Raw genomic sequence first — 17,239 nt, forward strand, 5'->3', positions numbered from 1 at the left:
CCTAACCAAATCAGCGCCATCAAAAGTCAAGGACTCTGACCCCAGTCTGCAGGTTTATTGTTTTGACCTTGCATCTCTGTCCTGTAAAATTCTGGAGATTATTATGGGTTACTTTCTGAAGTTGAGGTTGATGACCCGTAAGATGCCGTCCCTCCTGCCAAAGCCGAGGGCCCTGCCCGCCCTGTCCAGGCCCTGCCTGCAGGCAGCACAGGCGCCATGAGCTCGTCCTCAGCGAGCGTCCCTAGGCCCAGCTCACACCTCTGCCCTGCTGAGCACCGAAGACACTGCTGACTTCTGGTACCAGCAACGTTTCTGAAGTACGTTCCAATACAACTCTCCCTGTGAAGGCCTGCGGGTCATCTCGCATTAACGCAGATGGTGGCTGTTGTGCTGAAAGCTAATTGTGGTTGTTTGTAGCCCTCTGTGCATCTGGAGAGCTGGTAGCAGACCAGGTTTAAAGCATCGCATGTTGCAATCCGGTGCATGCTGCCCCGGCAGCTGCCGCTGAACCTTGCAGCCAGGGTGGCTTTCTCCAGCAGAGACAACACCCCGCTGCTGGATGAGGCGTCTCTGGGTGGCGGCGACAGGAGGCTGTTTTCCTGGAGGTTAACGGTTCTCTAGGACCCCAGCCTGCTAGCTGGGATGGCCAGCACACGGGGGCTGCCTGCTGCCTGAGACAGGCTTGGGAGCTGAGTCTGGCTCACACAGTTCAACACCTGAAGATGAGCTGGCCCCTGATGGCCAAGGTGATGCTCTGGCCTAGAGCCTGTGGTCAGAATTGAGCAGGGCGTGAAACAGAGCAGGCATTCAAGACCCAAAACCGAGATTTCTAGACCAAAAGAAAAAAAAAGAATATATTTGTAAACCAGAATTGAGAGTTCTCTTGTGAAAAAAGGGAGAGAGTTTGTCCAGACACACAAAGGAGGAGCTGCTGAGCTGCTGGTGACACCACCAAACGAGGCCTCAAGACACAGGGGACGGTGCCAGCGGGCGTAGTGCCAGGAGTCACTGAGGAGTGAGGCCACGCCCTCCTCCCAGTCCTCTGTCCTTGGAATTCGGATTCAATGCAGGCATTTATTTCCATTTAACAGCCAACTGTGTGCTGGGAAAGATGTGAGCATTGAGAAAAAGGAGAAACTGATGCCTGTAGATGGAAGAGAACCAGAGAAGTTGGCGTCATCCCGGAGATGGGGTTGGGAAAGCCCTGTGTCACGCAGGCCCCTGCCCAGCTCTTCAGCCTTCTCCTGGGCGACATTCACGACCTTGGCTGTCATGCACTGATTTTCAAACGTACCAAATGCGCGGGCTGGGTGGGGTTTCCCTTTGTCTTTCAGTGCTTAAAATTATGCCCAAACTCTGTCCAAAACTCCCTGCAGCTGAGAATGGAGGCACCGCTAGAGTAACATGGTGTTGCCGCCTCACCAAAGGCTTCGGGCCTGCCTGCCTCTGTGAGTGCGGCCCCTCCTTGTATAACGTGGCATTCATTTCCTTTCCGTGGTTCTGGGTGTTTGCTGGGGACTGACAGTGTTGGAAACAGTAGCTCACCCAAGGTGCCGAGCACACACCAAGCATCAGCGAGGCTTCAGCCCGCAGACACCACGGCCCTGGTGCCACCTGGACGGTGCCAGGCATGAGCAGAGGGGCTGTCAGCTGCTGGGGGTGGGTGGCCTTGGCTGTGCTTAAGCCCAGTTCAGAGCGGCCTGCAGCAGAGTGCCCAAGTCTTGCACCCCGACGGTAGGCTCCTTCTGTTGTAGGACTTTTTAGTTCAGCTAAAAACGGGGTCCTTGTCACACGACCATGAAAAATTAGGCTCCCAGACACGTTGAAGGGTGAGAAGGGCAGGATTTATTGGGTGAGAAGGAAAAAACGGGAAACGGGGCCTCCCTGCAAAGCCGGAGTCCTGCTGGTACACTTCCTGCCTCGCAGATTGGATCCCAGGTTCTACCCCGGATCGGGAGGCTGGCTCCTCCCCCTGCAAAGGGCACCAACTTGTGGCTCCCCCCGTTGTCCCAGTGTGCAGGCTGGTGGGAGTTTCTCTGGGGACCCCTTTATACTTGGCTGTCTCACTTCCTGCCAGAGCACAAGCCCACCGCTCCCCACAAGGAAGACTTGAGGCCTGCCACAGTCCTCTGAGCCAGACCAGAAGTTCAGGTGAGGACATGGTTAGTAAGAGCCAGGCGGCTTTTCTCTGCACCATCTGGAGCTGTGTCTCCGGCTGAGGAAGGCTTGGGGGTCCCCAAGACACCCTCTTGGTTGCCCAGAGGCCACGCAGGTGACCTCAGCCAAGGCCAGGAGGCAGCCCGGCTTGTGTCCTTGGCGCCGCAACAGACGGTGAGGCTTATGCACCCACAGATGCCCAGCTGCCCTCTCAGTCACCAAGATGTGTTGGAATCCATCTTGACGCCCTCCGGATTTTTAGCTTCCTTTTATGGTTCCTTCTAGAACAAAGCCTTTCAGAGTCACAAGGGACTTACTTCCTAGTTCTCGTGTTCGGGGGCCTGGCGGTTAAGTCCACATTCCCCTCTTCTGTTACATCTGTGATTCTGTAATAGATCCCTCAGTCAAGGAAGTTCATAGTTATCATCTTTCTAGACTGAAAGACCCCTGGACTTTGGCTGCAGTGTGGATCCTGGCGACCACACCCATGTCTCCTCCTTAAGTCTGTTACGAATCAGAGCCCTACCGAGCTTATTCTGAAACCTTTAGCACTTTCTTCGTATAATCCGACCCAGATAAATTTGTACAAACCTGACCACTGCTGACAAGTATTGGCTGAATGCTTCCACATATCCAGCTCGGCATCAGGAGCTTTGGGGGTTTTGAGCAAAGGCATTAACCCTGCGGCCAGGGCCCTGGGCCCTCATTCTGGGTACTCAGTGGCTGCTGTCACCCCGAGAGCGCAGATGTACCTGCTCCTCAGCAGGTGGTCAGGCCCCTCCCTTCAGTCCCTGCTTTTCTTCTGCTTCCTTTGTGCCTCTCCAAGTCCCCAAGGTATTGACGTTGGCCATGATAAGATACATCGTGAATATTTATTGTAAATTAAGACTGGCTTGCCGGGCATGGTGGCTCATGTCTGTAATCCCAGCACTTTGAGAGGCTGAGGTGGGTGGATCACTTGAGGTCAGGAGTTTGAGACCAGCCTGGCCAACATGGTGAAACCCCGTCTCTACTAAAAATACAAAATTAGCTGGGCATGGTGGCAGATGCCTGTAATCCCAGCCACTCAGGAGGCTGAGGCAGGAGAATCACTTGAACCAGGGAGGCAGAGGTTGCAGTGAGCCAAGATCTCACTACTGCACTCCAGCCTGGGCAACAGAGCAAGACTCCATCTCAAAAAATAAAAAATAAAAAAGACTGGCTACTGGCCGGGTGTATACCCATAATCCCAACACTTAAGGAGGCCGAGGTGGGAGGATCACTCGAGCCCAGGAATTTGAGACTACCCCAGGCAACATAGTAAGGCCCTGTCTCAACAAAAAACAAAAACAAAGTAGCCAGGTGTGGTGGTGCGCACCTATATCCCCAGCTACGTGCAGAGTTGAGGCGGGAGGATCGCTTGAGCAGGAGGTGGAAGCTGCAGTGAGCCATGATCGCACCACTGTACTCCAGCCAGGGCGACAGAACAGGACACTGTCTTTAAAAAATAAAAAAGGGGCCCGGCAAGGTGGCTCACGCCTGTAATCCCAGCACTTTGGGAGGCTGAGGCGGGCAGATCACAAGGTCAGGAGATCAAGACCATCCTGTCTAACACGGTGAAACCCCATCTGTACTAAAAATACAAAAAATTAGCCGGGCATGGTGGCGTGCACCTGTAGTCCCAGCTACTTGGGAGGCTGAGGCAGGAAAATGGTGTGAACCGGGGAGGTGGAGCTTGCAGTGAGCCAGGATTGCGCCACTGCACTCTAGCCTGGGCGACAGAGCGAGACTCCGTCTCAAAAAAATAAATAAATAAAAAAGGGGGAAAAGATGCTGGCTCCTGGATCCACTCTTGTGTGTTTCTTTTGACAGGCATTACGAGGTTGGACGACCAAATATTTCTGAACAGGAACCCCGGCGTCCCCTCTGTGGTGAAATTCCACCCCTTCACACCGTGTATCGCCGTAGCCGACAAGGACAGCATCTGGTATGCGCCGTGCTTGTCAGGCCTCCCTTCCGGCTGACTGACAGCCCCAGCGATGCCCTGTTCACCCCGATCACCACTCCTCTTCCTTGAAAAGCAGATGCAAGGCACTCACCCCCAGGCCCTTAGCACTGTTTCCTGAGAAATGGCCCTACTCACCTTCTCCTCGTTGACTGAGCCCCACCCACACCTGCCCCGGGCCTGGCTCTGTCCTTGTCACTGAAGGACAGTCCAGAGTCCTGCCTGCAGGTCAGAGGGGAGTGGCAGGGGCTCCCCAATCACACTTGTAATAGAGGCGTACACAGGGGGCTCAGCTTGCTGCCCTGCCCACAGAAGCAAGTATGTGATAGACAAGCAGTAAGAAGATGCTAGGTGCCCCAGGAGAGAAGCGAGTTTAACTCACAGCAGTATCGCCCTTAGTGATGGAGAGAGTACCCACTTCACGGGTGAGGGCAGTGGGAGGGGGTTCCTTTTAGAATTTAGAGTTTATAAAATCCCTGTGGTTTACACCTCCATTTATTTTTCCTCTCTTTTTAAAAATTTTGGTAAAACATACATAGCCTAAAATTTGCCATTTTAACTGTTTTGAGTGCACAGCCGGTGGCATTAAGCGTATTCACATTGTTATGCAACCATCACCTCCATTGGTCTCCAGAACCTTCTCATCGCACAAAACCGAAACTTGGTCCCCATCAGACACCAGCTCCCCATTCCTCCATCCGCCTGAGCCAGTGTTCCACTTTCTGTCTCTCTGAAGTGGCCCACGCTAGGAGCCTCATACCAGTGGAGTCACCCGGGATTTGGCCCTTTGTGCCTGGCTTATTGGACTCAATGTAGTGTCTTTAAAGTTCCTCCAAGCTATAGCACATGTCAGAATTTCCTTTTCATGGCTGAGTAATATTCCACTGTGTGGATGGACAACACTTTGTCTTACCGTTCATCTGTTCATGGACACCTGGGTTGCTTCCACCTTTGGGCTATTGGGAATAACACTGCTGTGAACATTGGTGTACAAGTATCTGTTCAAGTTCCTGCTTTCTGTTTTTTGGGGATATGCCCAGAGTGGAATTGCTGGACCATATGGTGATGCTCTCTTTAATTTTCAGAGGAACCACCAGGCTGTTTTCCACAGGAAATCCTCTTCCCTTCCCGCCCGCATAGCCTGTGGCTCCAATTTCCCACATCCTTGCCAGCACTGTTATTCTCTCTTTGTTTGTTTGGAGACAGGGTCTCACTTTGTTGTCCAGGCGGTCTTGAGCTCCAAGCCTCCAACAATCCTCCTGCTTCAGCCTCCCAAGTAGCTAGGACGACAGGTGTGAGCCACCGTGCCCGGCTGTAGTGTGTGGTTTTTTGATAGCAGCCATCCCGGTGGGTTTCAGGAGGTATCTCACTGTAATTTGGGTTTGCAGTTTCCTAATGACTTTTTTATTCCTCTCTTCTTCCCTTAAGCTTTTGGGACTGGGAGAAAGGGGAGAAGCTGGATTACTTCCACAACGGGAACCCTCGGTACACAAGGGTCACGGCCATGGAGTATCTGAACGGCCAGGACTGCTCACTTCTGCTGACGGCCACAGGTGAGCGGGGTTTGCACAGCCGGGATTGGAACCTAGGGTCTGGAGTAGTGGCAGGGAGGGTGTGCGATCCTGAGATGTGTTTGCACATCCGTCTTACAGGAAGCCCTGCTCACACGCGAGGGCCACTGTCATTCAGAAGTGAGGAGGTTTATGAGGGAAAGGCCTTCAGCAGCGGAGACAGGAAAGCAAAGATGACCCCATCCTTGAGGGTCCCAGGGACTTGTCTTCTCATCTCGGTCCTCCAGCCCTTCCAGCACCAGGAAAAGCCTCTGACAACCTCTGTCCTTAAACCCCTGTGAGAGACCCGGTGGGTCCCACGTGACACCTGAGAATCAGGGAAGAATGCCCCAAGCCACAACACGTGCCAGGTCCTCCCTGGCCAGGGTCTCCTGGCATCGCTGGCTCGTTTGCCAGTTGCTGTCCCCACCGGGAGCTGGCACTCACCCTCCTCCGGTCCTGTCCTGCACCCGAAAGGACATTGTTGACCGTCAAGGTCGCTGACCAGTGGTTCATTGATGTAGTGGGTCTCACTCTGGTTTTGGTTTTCTTGGATTTTGGGGGGTTTTTTTGGAGGGGGTCCGAAATGTCTTAGTTTCACCCTCACTTTGGAACAATCGTTTCCACGTCAGCTACCCCATGTTGACAGTCGTTTTCCTTTAGCGCTTTGAAAACATGCGTCCACTCCCTGTCACTGACGAGAAGTCGCTGTCAGTCACACTGCACTTCCTGTAGAGATTAGACAGCGCTGGGCGGGAGGCAGGCGGGAGAGGCCAGCGCAGCTGAGGAAAGTGAAGGCAGACACCCGGATCCCACCCAGCCTGTCTCCGTTGGCTCCAGCCCCTGGACACCTGAGCCTCTGAGAGTGTCGGGTTGGTTGTGCTGACAAGTGCGCAGCCCTCTCGGTGCAGTTTTGCGGGCTCCTGGTGGGGTGTGTGGCCATGGGGACGTGTCCTTGTGCAGCCCCTCCGCCGAGCACTGCCACCTCAGGACCAAGTAGCATCAACCCATGTCAGAAGCCCATCTTTGTCCCTGTAGCTGTCAGACATGACTGGGAGGAGATGCATAGTTGGGGCGGGGACGGGGGCGGGGGGGCAAGGGACCAGCCAGGCTCAGCCCATGGTTTCAGAGAGGCCAGATGTGAGCATCTCCGAGCACCAGAGGGAGAGGGCAGTTCCTTGGCCGAGCGAGCGAGCGCTGGAGCAGGGCCAGGGTCCTTTACGGAACGGGCTCCAGACAGCAGTAGAAGGGCTCCAGCTCCAAAACCGGGAACGTTTGGCGTGTGGGATGGAAAGCGGAGAGCGGGACAGGCAGGCGGGTGGTGGTGAGGCCGTCGTCCACCAGGGCAGTCAGCTGGGGCTTGAAGAGGCCTGAGGGCCGCGCAGGAGGGGCTGGGGGGGTCCCGGAAGGTTCCGAGAACCCGCATGCTTTCCCCACACCCAGGCCGACCTCCCTGCCCGTCCACTGGAAGGTGCGGAGGGCCGTTCCCTCCATTCTAAGCCCTGAGGAGCAGGGCGGTGCGTCCCTGCCCACATCTTAGGCGGAGAGCCCAGACGTCTGCATTGTCCCTTCAAGTCAAGGCTACTCTCTCTGTGGAGCACAGAGAGAAGTGGGGCGGAGGGTGCGGGGGTCCTCTGTGAAGCTGGCCTTTTGTTCTGCTCCCTGGCACAGGCTGGCTCACCAGAGGGTAAAACGCAGCCCCACCCACCCAACTGAGCTTCACCCGCCTGCCTCCCCGCCAGGGAACCCGATGCCCTGGAGCTGGAGGAAGGAAGGGCAGCCAAACCTCAGAGTTGAGCTCTGTGGCCAGGGTGGGATGGGATTTTGGTCTCCCATCCCCCGGGCTGCGACTCCTCCTGCTGGCTCACCCAGATGTGGATCTGAGGGCAGAGTCCAGTCGGTGGGCACCCAGAGATCTGGAACCACGGGTAGTGAGTTAGGCTGCCCGCCCAGGGTCACTGCAGCACGTCTGCCAGGAAGGGCTCTTACCACCATGCACAGAGCACAGGCCAGGCCAGTGAGGGGCCCAGTTCACATCCTTTCCTCTCTCCCTCCCCAGACGATGGTGCCATCAGGGTCTGGAAGAATTTTGCTGATTTGGAAAAGAACCCAGAGATGGTGACGGCATGGCAGGGGCTCTCGGACATGCTGCCAACGACGCGAGGTGGGTCCGCCCGGCTCCTCCCCAGAGCAGAATGTGTTCCCAGGGCTGCGCACACACTCAGAGTTCCAAGGCCCTTCTGGGGCTGTCTCTAAACAGGCTGCTCCACCTCAGAGTCCCCGAAATCCTAAAGCAACAGCTCCCTGCCGATGTCCTAAAAAGTGTGAGAGCCCCAGGGCCCTGAGTGCACTGCCTGGCCGGAGTCCCAGCCCTGGGCGTGGTCTCAGCCACTCATGGGTGCCCCTGTCCCCAACCTTCATCCTTGGCTTGCAGACATGTGCTGCTTGGGACAGCATCACTGCTGGCAGGGCCTAAAGAGCCCGCATCGTGCACTCTTTGGACTTAAATTTAACTCCTCCTTGGGGGTCGGGGTGCACATGGCTACCTGGGGCCTCACATGCTCGCTGGCATGTCCGGGCTGGTGGGACAGAGTGGCTGCAGTGCCAGCTCTGGGTACAGTTCTGCGTGTTGCCTGCACCACTGCACAGCCTGGGCAAGGGGCGAGGCGCAGGCCCGCAGGTCCTTCTGGAAGGACTCAAGCAGGAGTTAGGAGGCTCCCGGGGTCAGGCTTCTGGGTCTGGATTTCCAGAGGCCTCTGCAGCGCCAGGCGTTCGCCTCTAGGAGTCATCGCCCTTCAATGGATCCTGCAGCCCTTGGCAATGCTCAGAGTGAACAAATTAGCCCGCCGGCCCCCCTCTGCCGGCTCCTGCCAGTTTGTGATTTCTGTGTCTTCGTCTGTAGCCTGTGGATGTGGCCTTACACCTCGTGGTCAGCCGTCCGTGTGGGGCCTGCCCTGGTTCTGCCCTAGGTCGCATGGCTCTGTCTCCGCCCTTCTGTCTGACTGCCTGTCCCAGGAGATGCCAACCCTCACGTGCCACAGGGGACGTCATGGGGGCAGCTCCAGGGTGGACATTGCCTCAAATGTTGGATTTTTTTCAATGTAGCCATGTTCTTAAGTTTCATCCTGTGAAAACAATCACACCCTGCACTCCATGGGGGCCCTTTCCTGTTGCTTCTGTCCTGATCTCCAGGCTCTGCTTCGCCCGCGAGACAACCCTCTTCTGGGGTATGACAGCTTCCCTGGGACAGGGCAGGAAAAGTGAGCCCCAGCCTGGGGCCCTGGTCCAGGAGGAGTCCCGGGAGATAGCTGGATGGCCAGCCTGGGGGTCAGGCCACTCACCGGCCATCGTGTGTGTCTCCGAAAGACCAATTTTGGTGACACTGTGTCATTTGCTAGAGAGGAAAGATCACTGTGTGATAGGCTTTCCAGGCTGTCTTCCTGGGGTCGCTCAGAGGCAGTGGTGCTGTGGAAGGAGCTCGGCTTCGGCACGGCAGCGCCTGGCTGAGCCATGGCCCTGCCTTGCCCTTTCTCTTGTTTACTTTTGTGAAAACCTCCCTCCCTGTCCAAGGCTCGGACCTGCCGGAAATGCAGTGCTGGAAGGACACAGCCGCGGCTGGCCCCGGGGTCCGTGAGACCCCCGTGGAAGCATCCACACATCCACGCCCAGCTGGCCCCGGGATCCCTGAGACCCCCCGGAAGCATCCACACGTCCACAACGGGCCACGCTGCAGGAGACAAGACTTGGCAGCCTGTGCTGCCCCACGGGCTCTCAGTCTCTCCAGGTCAGGACGGCGGTGCCCAGCTTACGGATCAGGAAGCAGCACTGAGGAGAAGTGCGGCCTTCTCGGCCCAGACCCCCCAGTGCTTCCCTCAGAGTGGGAGCCTGTGCTGCACTTCAGGGGTCTCGGGGTTGGAGAACGAGGCTCTCACCACAGGGGAAGGCAGCAGAGGCGTCTCGCCAGGCATAAGAGCTCCAGGCCCCAGTCCCTGAAGGCCATGCCAGCTGTGGGCTGGGGCCACCAGGCACAGCTCTGGGCTCCCTGAGGTCGCACAGGACATGGGAAACCCGGGTGTGGGCAGCAGGCGGGTGTGTCACTGCTGCTGCGGCTTTGCTATGTGCCCAGGACTGGTTCAAACCAGTTCACTCGGCATCACAGAATCTGAACTGAAAAAGGACTTAGGGTTCACCTGACTACACCCCTCCATGGCAGGACGCTCGGGCCGAGGGACAGCTGCCCAGAGCCTCTGGTTCAGATGGACACCTGAGGCCCAGGGTCAGGCTGGGCCGTGTCCCCCACGCTGGCATGTCACCGCCCTACCTGGGTACATCGGCCTGCGTGCTGGAGACAGGGCCTTTACAGAGGTGATTAAGGTCAAACCAAGTCACCAGGGTGGCCCTAACCCAATGTGCCCCATGTCCTTATAAGAAGAGGCCACCAGGACACAGACACACGTGCAGGGACAGGTGGGCGTTCCTGGGACGCCGGCTCGGCACTCACCCAACGAGATCGTGGCGTCAAGGGAGGGCCCAAGTTCCAGCAGGTTGCGGGCGGGCGTCTCATGGGCCTGAGGGTAATTATCTGTCATCGATTGGAGTAACACTGCCTAAATCCAGAGCCGTGAATGCTGACCACAGCACAGCCACCACTCTTCTTGAAAGTCACAGTCACCAGGACCCAGCGTTGGCATTTGATAGATTAATGGTATTAGCAGGTTGGTTTCCCTCCACAGTGTTACATTTAAGGGAATAAACAACTCCCATGAATGGCCAAGGGCCGAAGACAGAAACGGTGCTCTCCATCTTCGTCAGGTGCTCACGGAGGACCCACCGCACATCTGATCTGGTCACCACGGGGATCCGTGGAGCCGCAGAGGTTTCATCTTCCCCTGGAACTGAGGAGCTCAGGCCCTCTGCCAGCTTCTGCTGCAGGGAGCCTGCAGGAGGCCCAAGGCGTGACCTCCGCTTGCCCCGGCCCCCACTCGCCTCTCCCGGACCCACTTGCCCAGTCGGGCACACGCAAGCCAGGCTCCCCATGTTGCCCTGAGACTGGTGCTTTGGAGGCTGTTTCTTGTTTTCTGGCATCGTGAATGTTTTCCATGTACCCATTCTCACCTTTTCCCTCTGTTTGTTCTGCTCCTGTCACTGCTGTTCCCAGGGCACCTCTCTGTTCTTCCCTACCCAAGGTGTCGCTGTGTCGCTTCCTGGCAGAGTCACCAGGAGGATCGTGCCTGGGACACGGCTGCTGCCCCCCAGGTGACCGTGCAGTCTAGGAGTGCAAAGCCCAGACCCATGCATCTCTCCCTTCTCTTTTTCGTTTCTTTTTTTTTTTTTTTTTTTTTTTTGAGATGGAGTCTCACTCTGTTGCCCAGGCTGGAGTGCAGTGGCGTGATCTTGGCTCACAGCAACCTCTGCCTCCCGGGTTCAAGCGATTCTCCTGCCTCAGCCTCCCAAGTAGCTGGGACTACAGGCTCGCACCACCACGCCCGGCTAATTTTTGTATTTTTAGTAGAGACGGAGTTTCACCATGTTGGCCAGGATGGTCTCGATCTCCTGACCTCAGATGATCCGCCCGCCTTGGCCTCCCACAGTGCTGGGATTGCAGGTGTGAGCCACCACGCCCAGCTAATTTTTGTATTTTTAGTAGAGATGGAGTTTCACCATGTTGGCCAGGCTGGTTTCGAACCCCTGACCTCAGATGATCCGCCTGCCTCAGCCTCCCACAGTGCTGGGATTGCAGGTGTGAGCCACCATGCCCGGCCTGTGCATCTTCCAAGTTGTGCAGCCACCACCTTTATCTAGTTCCAGAAGATTCTCACCACCCCAGAAGGCAACTTGCTGCCCATTAAAGCAGTTTCTTCCCATAGATTCTTAGTTATATATCTATTTTTGAGACAGATTCTTGCTGTCACCCAGGCTGGAATTCAGTGGCACCATCACGGCTCACTGCAGCCTCGACCTCTCAGGGCTCAGGCAATCCTCCCACCTCAGCCTCCCGAGTAGCTGGGACCACAGGTCCACGCCCCACACCCAGCTCCCATAGGTTCCTCACTTAAGCAGAGAGAAACTTGGAGAATATCTGTGCTAAGCCAAGCCGTCTGTGCTTGTGGATCTGCCCCCAGGTCTCAGAGTGGGGCCTCAGGGCCTCCTGGTGCAGCCTCCGGATGGCCGTGCCTCCAGGCAGGACAGCACTGAGCCACTAAAAGGGATGCACCAGGAACCCTGGGCGGCGTCCTCCTCGGTCACCCAGACACCACTTCACAAGAGCATGTCCAGGTGGGCAGCAAGCATCCTTCATGATGAATTTAGGTAACAGCATATCACGAGGGAGAGGGGACCCCAATTCTGTGTTTTCAGGCTCTGTCGGCTGCACAGCTGCAGCAGGAGCTGGGCTCTTCTGGGCAGAAACGGGGAAGCATGTGCCCTCCCGCCCGGTCACACGCCGGCCCTCACTCTGGTCACAAGGCCTCCCAGCAAAGGAGCGGGGCTGCAAGGTGAAAGCCTGTGATCCACCACGGCGCTCGTGCTTCTGACCTGTTGGGACATTTCTTCCTGCCTGGGTTCAGGTGTATCACAGTAGAGGGACTACACTTCTTTCTTTGTTTGTTTGTGTTTGTTTTTGAGATGGGGTCTTGCTCTCACTGCAGCCTCAACCACCTGTGCTCAAGCGATCATCCCACCTCAGCCTCCCAACTAGCTGGACCACAGGCACACGCCACTACAGTGGCTAATCTTTTTTTTTTTTTTTTTTTTTTGAGACGGAGTTTCACTCTTATTGCCCAGGCAGGAGTACAATGGCGGATCTTGGCTCACTGCAACCTCCACCTCTCAGGTTCAAGCAATTCTCCTGCCTCAGCCTCCCGAGTAGTTGGGATTACAGGCGCCCACTGCCACACCCAGCTATTTTGTGTATTTTTAGTAGAGACGGTGTTTCACTATGTTGGCCAGGCTGGTCTCAAACTCCTGACCTCAGGTGATCCACCCACCTCAGCCTCCAAAAATGCTGGGATTACAGGCATGAGCCACTGTGCCCGGCCTACATTGGCTAATCTTTTATTATTTGTAAAGACAAGGTCTCGCTATGTTGCCCAGGCTGGTCTTGAACTCCTGGGCTTAAGCAATCCTCCTGTCTCGGCCTCCCAAAGTGCTGGGATTACAGGTGTAAACACATCTGGCCTGGGACTGCATTTCAAAAGTAAAATAAAGAATGTATGTATGCCAGCAATTAACAACTAGAAAATGTAATTATAAAACATCCTGGGCCAGGCATGGTGGCTCACGCCTGTAATCCCAGAAGCCGAGGCAAATGGGTCACCTGAGGTCAATAGTTCAAGACCAGCCTGACCAACATGGTGAAACCCCATCTCTACTAAAAATATAAAAATTAGCTGGACGTGGTGGCAGGCGCCTGTAATCCCAGTTACTCAGGAGGCTGAGGCAGGAGAATCACTTGAACCTGGGAGGCAGAGGTTGCAGTGAGCCAAGATCACACCACTGCACTCCAGCCTGGGCAAAAGAGCGAAACTACATCCCAAAAAAAAAGAAAGAAAGAAATCATAGACAACGGGAATAAAAACTGCAAGATACCTAGGAATGAATCCAACAAATGCGCCTTCTTCACAGATCAAAGCATAAAGTCTAATTGAAGACTATAAAAGGCACATGCAGTGTTGATAGCACCATAGCCATGGATGAAAAGACTCATCATTGTGGAGATTGACAGTTCTCAAATTAATCTGAGGATTTATTAATACACTTTTGATTATATTCCCAGAAGAGATTTTTATAAAATGCAGACCAGCCGAGGCAATATTGAAGAGGCGCAGATGGCATTAAGAAGCTGCAATTGCAGGGCAGCCAGGCCAAGAGGCACCAGGGCCCTCAGTGCAGCGGTGAGCCCAGAAGGGCCGCAAGTGGCAGGGTACCTCTGCGCGCTAGGGGAGGAGCCATGTTGCTAAATGGTGTTGGGACAGCTGATGCCATATAGAAAAAGATGCAGTGATACCCCTACCTCACACCATGCACAAAGCACATCACAGTGAGAGACAACCCGTAAAAGACTTTCAGAGAAAAATCAAGAGGAAATCTTCATAACAGTGAGGAACAAAAAGACAGCTTGAACAAGAGATTGAGGATAAAGACATCAATAGGTTGACTCTACAGACTTCTTCATGACCACAAGAAAAATGTCACGGTTGTAATGTAAGTGGCAGAATAAGACAGGATATTTGCAGTATCTACGAGTTACAGAATATATATAAAAATATGTGCAACTGTCTGACATGAAAAAAACGGCAAACACCACACGTCGATAAGGATTTGGGGACGTTGGCTTGTGTGTTTCCTGCCAAGAGTGTAGATGGTCACCCATTTGGGGAATGAAATGGCCTTCCCCGGGGAGATCAGAGTCATGCGGGATGCATGACTGGCAGTTCCGTTTCTAGGCGCTTCCTTCTCCACCCGCAAGGACATGTGAAGTTGTTGACTGTGACGTGGTTCACAAAGCCAGGGGCAGCTCAAATGACGGGGTTAGTTGTACAGTGGAAGGTAACACAAGATTAAATGAGTTAACCAGAGCTGTGTGTCTTGGGCCAGATAAATCCTCAAAGCCTAACATTAAAGAAGCAAGTTGCTAGAAAATAGCTCCCATTTTGACATTGAAGAGCCTTTTTGAAATGTGGAAGGCATGTTACATTGTTGGTGAGCGTGCGTAAGCAGGAAAACCTCAGCAGCCCCTGGAAGGCGCCCTCAGCCCAAGGGACAGCTCTCCCAGGCAGGCACAGAGGCAGACGATGCTTTTACTGTGTCTAAAATTATGCTTCTCTAAGAAAAAAAAGCAAACAACAGCAAATTGTTAGCAAAGTTAGAGCTGACTGGTGGCTACAAGGATTACTATGGTGTTCTTTTCTCTATCTTAAAATAGTTATCATTACACTTTTAGAACTGAATCTGGTTTTAAATAGAGGCTGTCATGTGAGGTGGGGGTTGCTCTGCTCTGTCTAATCCCCACACAAAGGGGAGCCCTTGCCCCATTCTCTCCGTCCATCCCTTGCTGACGCCGGCCGTCGAGAGTCAGCCCCTTGCTGTGTGGAGGCTGCCGGCCCGTGGCCCATGCCGAGCTCCTGTTTGTCTCAGAAGAACTGGCTTCCTCCAGCTTGGCAGGGCCAAAAGGAGGACCCTCATCTTCAAGGCTTGACAGCCTTCCTAAAGTCACCCAGACCTGCCAGTTCTGCCCAGGTGTCCAGACAGCAGGCATCTTAGACGTTCCTGGAAGGGTCTGCTCCAGATGGTGAGCACCTTAGACAAACGTTCCTGGAAGGCACTGCTCCGAACAGTGGGCACCTAACATGTTCCTGGAAGGCACTGCTCCGGATGTTGGGCATCTTAGACGTTCCTGGAAGGCACTGCTCTGGACGGTGGGCACCTTAGACAGACGTTCCTGGAAGGCACTGCTCCGGATGTTGGGCACCTTAGACAGACATTCCTGGAAGGCTCTGCTCCGGATGTTGGGCATCTTAGACGTTCCTGGAAGGCACTGCTGAAGACAGTGGGCACCTTAGACGTTCCTGGAAGGCTCTGCTCCCTCTAGCAGATGCCTGGGGCATAGTCAAGTCAGGGGAAGACTCGGAGTTCCAGCTCAGAATCGTCTCCCCAGCCTGGACTTGGGAGTTCCAGCTCAGAATTGTCACCCCAGCCTGGACGTGGGGCACACCAGAGCCCCAGTGGGAGCTTATGTGAGGCATATGGACCCACCAGATGGGCTCGGGGGTGGCAAGGGTACCTTGGCGCCGCTGGCCAAGTGGCTGCCCAGAGCAGGCCCCAAAGCCTGCCCAAAGCGAGGGCCCACAGGGTGACGCCATGTCCCACTGTGTCTCTCCAGGAGCTGGGATGGTGGTGGACTGGGAGCAGGAGACCGGCCTCCTCATGAGCTCGGGAGACGTGCGGATTGTCCGGATCTGGGACACAGACCGTGAGATGAAGGTGCAGGTAACCATGCGGGTGTCCCCCAAGCCCCGGGCCTGTGGGGCAATGTGTGCAGGGCTGGTCCTCATCACAGAACCCAACACAGTGTGCGGTGAGGTCTGGCCATCCCAGGGGTGGAGGCAGGGCCTGGGAGGACAGTCCCGGGACAATGTCAGGAGGAGGTGTGGGCTTCCTGAGGCCTCTAGATGCAGGTGAACCGCAGCGCTCAGCCCCGCGCTGCAGTACGGCTCAGCCTGCACCAGCTCTGAGTGTTTACAAGTAGTGTCTTCTCACTGCAAATTAAGGAATGTCAGAAATCGGTAGGCTGAGCCATTGTAAATTAGAATGATTAATTATTTGGAGGGTTGTGTTTTTTTTTTCTTTTGAGATGGGGTCTCACTCTGTCACCCTGCGTCACCCAGGCTGGAGTGCAGTGGTGCAATCACAGCTCATTGCAGCCTCAACCTCCCGGCCCAAGTGATCTTCCCACCTCACCCCCCCACAAGTAGCTGGGACTACAGGCATGCACCCCCATGCTTGGCTAATTTTTTTAACTTTTTGTAGAAATGGAGGTCTCAGTATTTGCCCAAGCTGGTCTCGAATTCCTGGCTCTGGCAATCTTCCTGCCTTGGCCTCCCAAAGCACTGGGATTACAGGTATGAGCCACTACAGAAGATTTTTGCTTTCTTTTTTTTTTTTTTAAGACAGAGTCTTGCTCTGTCGCCCCTCAGGCTGGAGTGCAGTGGCGCGATCTTGGCGCACTGCAAGCTCCACCTCCCGGGTTCATGCCATTCTCCTGCCTCAGCCTCCCGAGTAGCTGGGACTACAAGCGCCCGCCCCAGCTAATTTTTTTTTTTTTTTGTATTTTTAGTGGAGACGGCGTTTCACGTGTTTGCCAGAATGGTCTCTATCTCCTGACCTCGTGATCCGCCCACCTCAGCCTCCCAAAGTGCTGGGATTACAGGCGTGAGCCACTGTGCCCAGCCAGAAGCCTCTTTGCTTCTTAAAGCATCTGTTATTTTCAGTTTTGACAAAAAGCGGAATACATTGGTTTTGCCCAAGACAGCCTGGAAAAGTGGTAGAGACCTAAGCAGGCTGCGCTCAGCAGAAATCTAACTGCATTGACTTCATTTGGAGCAGAGGCCAGACCACAGATACTGTGAGGGGCAGCGCCTGAGGTGGCTTTAGAGCCAAGATTCCCTTCCCCCGGGTCCCCAGGGAGAGGTGTGGCTCAGAGGCCATCCCCAGCCTCTCTCCCGGGTGGGCCGTCTGGTGTCAGGAGGGATGGCTCAGCCCTGCTGTAGAGGGCGGTGTGGAGCAGGCCCAGCAGAGGGGAGGCCTGGGCACCCTCAGCTGCTCCAAGCCGCTGTGGTTGCTCTGGGCAGCAGCAGCCTGAGAACCTGGCCCAGGCCTTCCCGTGTGGGCAGCCTCCCCTCTGATGTGACCATGGATCCCGTGAGGCACCAGCAGCTTTCATGGCACCTTCTTTGGGGTCGGGGGGGTCTTGCACCTGTCTGGAGCTGTGGCTCCACATGAGACGTGGCCCTCAGGACACGGCGTGGACACCCTGATCCCCAGGGTCTGG

General features: G+C 55.2%; 1 protein-coding gene across 8 annotated transcripts in view; it reads left to right on the plus strand.

Moving 5' to 3' along the window:
- Window positions 1-17,239, plus strand: part of RPTOR (regulatory associated protein of MTOR complex 1) — a 420,015-nt gene that overhangs the window by 395,517 nt on the left and 7,259 nt on the right. For all 8 annotated transcript variants that reach the window (XM_055241781.2, XM_055241783.2, XM_055241782.2 and 5 more), the window contains 4 exons: window positions 4,009-4,123; window positions 5,570-5,694; window positions 7,751-7,855; window positions 15,572-15,678. In XM_055241781.2, the coding sequence (XP_055097756.1) occupies window positions 4,009-4,123; window positions 5,570-5,694; window positions 7,751-7,855; window positions 15,572-15,678 (452 nt within the window). The remainder of the gene's footprint in view (window positions 1-4,008; window positions 4,124-5,569; window positions 5,695-7,750; window positions 7,856-15,571; window positions 15,679-17,239) is intronic.

This window comes from Symphalangus syndactylus, chromosome 14 (assembly GCF_028878055.3).
Source record: "Symphalangus syndactylus isolate Jambi chromosome 14, NHGRI_mSymSyn1-v2.1_pri, whole genome shotgun sequence".
NCBI classification, from domain to species: Eukaryota; Metazoa; Chordata; class Mammalia; order Primates; family Hylobatidae; genus Symphalangus; species Symphalangus syndactylus.